This window comes from Symphodus melops, assembly GCF_947650265.1.
Source record: "Symphodus melops genome assembly, chromosome: 23".
NCBI classification, from domain to species: domain Eukaryota; kingdom Metazoa; phylum Chordata; class Actinopteri; order Labriformes; family Labridae; genus Symphodus; species Symphodus melops.
In genome coordinates, this window is record NC_136713.1 from 4,937,667 (window position 1) to 4,944,645 (window position 6,979).

The following is a 6,979-nucleotide window of genomic DNA, read 5'->3' on the forward strand; positions in this document are numbered from 1 at the left end:
CAGCTCTATGTAACTGAAGATATATGGGGTTCAATATCGAGGCTTGTGGGCATCTAGAGAGATAAATAACAGTTGTTAATGTGAGGAGTGTGTTGGAGCTGCAGAAGAGATGATTCAAGGTCGTGTTAGATTTTTGATAGTTCGTTTAAATCTGAGACAAACCCACAAAACCCATAAACACATCATTCTGCTTCCACTCCTGCTTCTCTTGAGGGGGAACAAATAAGGGGCAGGACTCTGATGAATGTTGAGTTTGAGGTTGTTTTTTTTTTTTAATGTCCAAAGAGGAAATAGGAAATAAACATTCTGCGATAAGAAGTAGCAGCAGCAGTGTCTGACTTATGGAGCAACCTGCAGGGATGCTCACAGACCCATTAAAGGGCAGCAGCTCACTGTAAATACAACCTCTAAGAAAACCATACTAGAACCAACAACAAAAAATCTAATTAGAAGTTCACTGGTTTTATTATTCCTAATTAGAAAGTCAGGTTAAAACTGGAGAAACCACAAACTAAGGCTGTCCAAAGAAAAACGAGAACACAGCAAAGATGTCCAAAATATGTGAATGTTTCCAATAAAGTGACAAAAACAAGAATGCAGCTCATCTCTAAATATGCATAAAACAAACATTTTCATCATCCAATTTTCTCCTGCCAGAGCCCATTTTCTATAACCTGGTCTGATGTTTGGAACACCACTATGCTTGTATACGCCCCTCTTTGACCAATCAAAATCAAAAAGAGGCGGGACTTCATATATCAACTTATTGAAAACAAACGGCGGAGCAGAAAGTAATCAGACCGCTCTTTTGGAGGGTACAGAACATGAGAACTTGAATAGTTTTCATGTTTTATTTGTCAAATTTATCTAAATATTTAAATATTTAACACCCTACTGACAGAAGTAGAAGTGCAATGGGCCAAATTTTGTAACGTAGCAACTGTAAGCCCCAGTAAGAAGTGCTCTGAAGGTAAAAGGTTTCCTCTGTAAAGTTGCATCCATTCTCAAAAACATTAGACAACACTGCTGGCGGTGTCGTAGTCCTTGCTGATGTGGGACGTGCTGGGCAGCGATTTGAGGTACTCCATGTGCCTCCTGGCGTCCTCCTGATTGTGTTTGATGTAATAAATGATGTAAGCAGTCACCATCGAAAACCAGCCGAACATGGCGACGAACATCGCCACGTCTGTCGTTTTGTGGTGGAAGTTGCAAAAGTTGATCCCAGAGTCCAGGACTTGGATGACAGATTGTCCGACGTACTCCTCCTGCACTGACGTGTAGCAGCTGACCTCGTTCACCGTCTCGGGGTCGAGCCTCAGCTCCCTTAACACCTCCTGCAAAGAGCACTCACAGTGCCAGGGGTTGTTGGACAGGCGTACCCGGGCGTGCAGCTTGGAGAAGGTGTCCTTTGGGAGGCCGCTGAGGTGGTTGTTTGAAAGATCCAAGGTCCGCAGGCTCTCTGAAATTCCTTGAAAGGCACCGACCTCCACGTTCTCGATGATGTTTTGAGATAAGTCCAGTTCCCTGAGGCGGTGGAGGTCTGTGAAGGCCTCCCTTGTGATGTGTCTGATCCGGTTAGATGAAAGCAAGAGAACGACAGTGTCCTTGGGCAAGTTCGTCGGGATGCTCTCCAAGTTTCGTGAGGTGCACTGCACCACCACACCGTTCCTGTCCGTGCAATGACAGACCTTAGGGCAAGCCTGTGCAGTCATAATCATTGACAGAAGCCACAATGTTCTCAAAGAGAAAGGAGAACCACAGGATGAAGGTTTTAAGGATGACCCGCACCTTTGAGAGGCCCCCATTAGCTGGCAAATTGGTCCTGCGTTAAATCAACGCAAGGAGTTGCGTTGGTGATAAAATGTTGCTTTTGGGACATGAAATATAAGCGAGGATATCCAGTTTGACAGAAAAATCCATGAATTCAAAGCCTTGGCAGCAACAAATGACTTCTCAGGATCAAGATTTTCAACACCCTGAAACCGATAGAGCGACATCTATTCTTTGGTTAGAGAGTCTTAGAATTTGGTTTGTTGAATAATGAATGTTGCAGCCAGGTTCAGCATTATCAGTCATCGTTTATCTTGAAAGTTGTGGGAGTCCAAGCTTAGATCCAACAGCAGAGGAGCAAGTACCGACTGGTTTGCATGCTCGTTCAGTCTTGGATCAACACATGTCACATGTGCCAGGGTTGGAATAATGTTTCCTCCTGGCAGATCGGAGGAATCCTGCAAGAAAAAGAGATAAAGAACAGAAAAATGTCAAATCAAAGAGATTCTTGCTTTTGTTTTTTGCAACCTGTGGAGTCTACGCCTCATATCACTTTGAAGCTGACAACTTTTTTTTTTTGGTCATATCTCAAAGCTCATATTCCCAAATCGTTTTTCCCTTTTCAGATGACTTCCTCCTGAAAAAAAGCCAGCAAAGTTCAGAATTATCATAATAATAGGATGTTTCTAAAGCACTGGTCCCTTCACACCGGATGTGTTCCTTTGAGAAAATGACGAGCCATTAACCGATTGTTGGGCTCATCTATACGCAGCAGGTGAACTTTTAAACATTGATGCGTGATTAAATAAAGAACTGATGGACTCTATAAGATTAACAGGGGAGCATGTGAGAGCAGTGAAGGTCAGAATACAAATTAAAACAACTGTGGGACACAGAGCATTGGGCTGGAAGATAACATCATAAAGAGCATCTGATAAGCAGGAAGCGGTTGTTTGATCAAGATGATGAATGTCGGACTAGTTTCTCGGGAATGGCAGAAATTCTCATTTCTGCAGGATTCCCTCAATAAACATTAATATCCATAAGCTAAATAGCTCTGACTATATACACATATTGCTTTAGGTAGAAGACACTCACAACTACAACACTCCAGAAAAAAACGGAAATCCTGCAAAAAAAAGTAAGAAATAGAAGATTCAATCAAGAAAGTGTTAAAGCTTCAGAATTATATAATTTAATATACAAATGTTTCTGTCAAACGAATCTTAGCAAAACCAGAGCAGAAACAAAAATACATTTGTGTTAGACTATTTCAAATCAAAGTTTACATTTTATCACAAAACAATCAGTGTGAAACCTAAATCATGTTAAATGATCTCATGCTTTATTTGTTTGAAATGAAGGCATCGCTACATCGCTGCAGGAAAAAGAAGAGCAAAAAGTGAGTTGAGGATGTTATTAGAGTCAGCACCTACCTGACAGCTTCACTCTGCCCGCTCCGTGCAGTCACCAGAGAGCTTTATTGTGTTTGATGAGACATCCAGGAATAAACAATCTGAGGAAAAATCTCCTGCAAAGAAACATCTCCAGCAACAGAGAAAACAGCCGCTGAAGGAGTCAGTGTCCAACTGTTTGATCGCAGTTTACAACCTGCTGTCAGAGCAGCTTTGCAGCAGCTGTGTGTCTCTCGATGTGCGTGTGTCACAAAGTGTGTGTGTGTGTGTGTGTGTGTGGATATGCGCAGAGGCGCAGCAGTGTAAGTTGCACCGCTGTGGTCCCTTCTCTTCCCTCGTGCTGTTAAAAAGGATCCCTGCTGAACCTGCGAGTCAGCGGGGAGACTAATGGTATTACCCCCCACCTCCTCCCCACACCCCTCCCTCTGCTCCATCAACTTCAACTTTATGGACATCAAATCACTGCATATCAATATATGCTTGGTATCATTTCACTCATTTATTGGAACTATGCAAATTGAAAATTATGCAATAAAACTGAGCCAATTATTCAAATGACAGGAAATAGATTTTCATTTAATAATCAGTGGAGGAATATGATGTGGTTAATGGTGATATTTTCGCCCTATTTGTGTCACTTAATATTTCTACACCACCTTCTTTACTGCATCTACTTAAAGTTTGGATGTTTTGTAAAATATATATTAGACATAAAGTGATGATTTGCATAACACTGAAAGGCTAATTTAAATTGAAAATGCAGCATGGACAAAATGTAAAATGTTGAAACTGAGAATATCATTGTTTTTGAAAAAATTATACTTTATTATTTTTGTACATCAAACCCAAAAAGTAAAGACAGAGGAAATAAAAGAGGAGACTGTTAGCTGGTTTAAAAATACAAAACCTCAAAGCGCATTAATACACACGTTAATTGTTTCTTTTAATGCATGCAATAAAAAATTAAAAAGAGCATTAATGCTAAGCTAGGATAACAGATCACAGAATATATTACAGTATGGACCAACCAAGCCATAAAACACGTAATCTTCTTTAGCATTTAGCAGCAGATGACCACATCTTTTTGTGGTCATCTGCTGCTGCCTCTTGTTCCTCGAGCTCTCGCCCTGTAACTGATTGTGTGACTGACCTTCGTGTCAGGCTCTGTCATTCCTCATAAACTGTGATTATAATTGCCCTGTGCTAATGGTGGACGACCATAGAGAGGTGTCGTAGTGACGTGACCAAAGCGTCTTCCAGTTACTCCCGGCTGTATCAGGAAAGACCAGCTAAACTCAGCCGAAGACATCTGGATGATTACAATTTTGTTAAAAGGCAGAATTATTGATTGTATTGACCAGTAATGCATTCTAGCATGCATGTGCCATCCATGATTTCTGAGCCCCCTGAAAGGATATCACATTAGGCCCCTCCACCACAGCCCAGCTCCCTGAGATATTGCTATAACCACAACTCCATTACACAAATGCCCCTTTTTAAAGTTTTTTTTTTTGTTGCTGATATTTTAAAAGGATATACTCTCTTCTCTGCATCTCTTCTTGAGCCCCGCCCCTAAAATGAGCAAACAAGTGTGCTTTATTTTTAAGAGCATCCAAAATCACAACCTGTACTTATAAATGTCAAAGTAACCCATAACACCAGTGTCTGTCTTGCAGTCTGGTTATCAGGGTGATTTACTTCACATTGTGCTGTGTTTACTTGAAACTTGCCAAGGCGTTTGTTCAGCACCCTTTCTCATCATGTCCGGACTCCTGGCAAAGTTCCTACCCGGTGATCCATCTTGAATAAATGCACACTCCTCCAGGATGACATGGAGCCAAGCCAACTGGGAGTACCTGTGTCAGGTAAGTGTTATCGAGTTATTCCTTGCATACTTGTGAAGAGATATTTCTCGTGCAAACTGATGACAATCAGCTCCAATTTCTACATCAATCTGCACTTTCTGCATTGTTCTTTTTGACATTGCAGTCACTCTCTGACAGCAGCACTGTGCTGCCCTACAGTGCATATTGACCTCTCCAAAGCAACGCTCTGTACATTTGATGATGCTTTCCTGCTGCAGAGACCGTCTGACATTGGATTTTGCTCATTTTGCTCTGCTTGCAATTGCATTCACTCACAAGAGGACACGGTACTTCGAAGCGCTGTGACCCTCTCCAAACAACCTTGAGAGTGGAAGGTGAAAAAAGCCCGGATCTTCTCAAGACGGAACAACGTTTAGATTCCCACCTCTTCTCCCTCATTGCTCTGACATCATCATCTCTGCTCTCGAGAAAGGGTTGTCTGTAAGTAGCTTACAGTACTGCTGAGTGATAGCATGGATCCAGTCCAATTCTCATGCCAGGCCAACACAGGGGCAAAGGATGCCTTAACATTTTTTAGGTAAGCCAAGTCAGACAAAACCTTAATTGAAGAGAGCACAGTGAACTGCTGATGTCCTTTTTAGTTATTGCCCGAGTGTTTTGTTTAACCCTACAAAAATCTTGTCTGCTTTTCTTTACCTCGTGTGTGATCGAAAAGGCCAGACATGAGAGGATCTGATCTTTGGTCTATGCTGGTTTCCAGCTCAGATGTCCTCTTAGATTTACTGTAAGCCTCTCACGTCACTGAGAAGCCGGATGTCACATTACTTTATCATATGTAAAATTGGCTCGAACAGAGCTGTGAGTTGGTCGGGGTTATTTCGGGCACAGTGGTTAATCTTCTAAATAGAGAAAATTACAGTAGGTGGTTGGCAGCTGGAGCACTTCTGTGTGCTTGATTTGACATTTAACTTTCCTATATGAATCACCATGGTAATCTGCATTAAAAAATTAAATGTCACAGGGTTAAGACATACAAACCCAAGACAAAAAGTAAACTTACATCTCCTGAGGAAGTCCAGTTAAGATAACATTTAGGGCAGTTTTGCAGTTAACAGCTTAATGCACATTTATTTGTACTACTAATAAAATACCTGTTGTGTGGCAGGATTCGCCTCCTTATTCAGACCGCAGCCCGTTGACCTCAGATAGCCTACACACTGCAAAGCTCCTTTCTGGATCTCTTCCAATGATTATGGCCTGCCGACAAATCAAATTCTCAGACAGCTTCTTGGCTGTCACCAAGAAAAATTCTTAATCTACCCTTGAATCCTGCCCTGAATCCAGGAAGCCTTTCCTGCTCACGAAAACAATGCCCCCCCCCCTTTCGAAGGCATCAGTTTAGCTCAGTGGTATTCCTGCCATCATACATGATTCCACCGCTCTGTAACACACCATTTAACAAGACCAGCTTTCTGTCCTTGAGGAGCTTCCCCGCCTGAGAACAAATCCACTGTGTCCATGTTGTTCAAAGTCCATGTGAAATACTAATGAGCCTCCTTGTTGCAATTGAATTCTAGTGTGACAGTAAAACTTCATACATGTGTAAAAGTGTGTGTGGAGTATGTCTGACTCAAATAAAAAGTCAAATAGTCTTAAAAACTTTAGAGTTATGTTCAACTCTGAAGTCGAAGTCTGTGATATAATACTGTTTGAGATGTCATTGTTTGTTCCATACTGTGGCTGGTATAATGAAAGTGATGAGTTAGCAGTCTTTAATTAGAAGAGTCAGCTTTAATAATTCTCTGATTAGGGTGAAATTAAAGATTAAATTATAGTTAATGGTTAGGATTAAAACAAATTATAGTGATCCGTAATTTTGCACTTGGCCCTTCACGAAACTCCAGAAAGACCTCAGATGGGCTCCTGACATTTCTGCTGATCTCTGCGATTTGCATCTTGCAAAGCATT

At 41.4% G+C, this 6,979-nt stretch overlaps 1 protein-coding gene across 1 annotated transcript; it reads right to left on the reverse strand.

Moving 5' to 3' along the window:
- Positions 1-681: 681 nt before the first annotated feature.
- On the reverse strand, positions 682-3,487 carry LOC306818847 (leucine-rich repeat-containing protein 3-like). The gene is made up of 2 exons (XM_079336572.1): positions 3,207-3,487; positions 682-2,228 (listed from the first exon to the last, which is right to left on the reverse strand). The coding sequence occupies exon 2, from the start codon at positions 1,803-1,805 to the stop codon at positions 1,014-1,016; it is 792 nt and encodes a 263-aa protein (XP_079192698.1). The 5' UTR covers positions 1,806-2,228; positions 3,207-3,487; the 3' UTR covers positions 682-1,013.
- Between the last annotated feature and the right edge of the window lie 3,492 nt (positions 3,488-6,979).

Coding starts and splice junctions, on each gene's coding strand:
- LOC306818847 (XM_079336572.1), bottom strand. CDS start 1,805: ATGGGGGCCTCTCAAAGGTGCGGGTCATCCTTAAAACCTTCATCCTGT.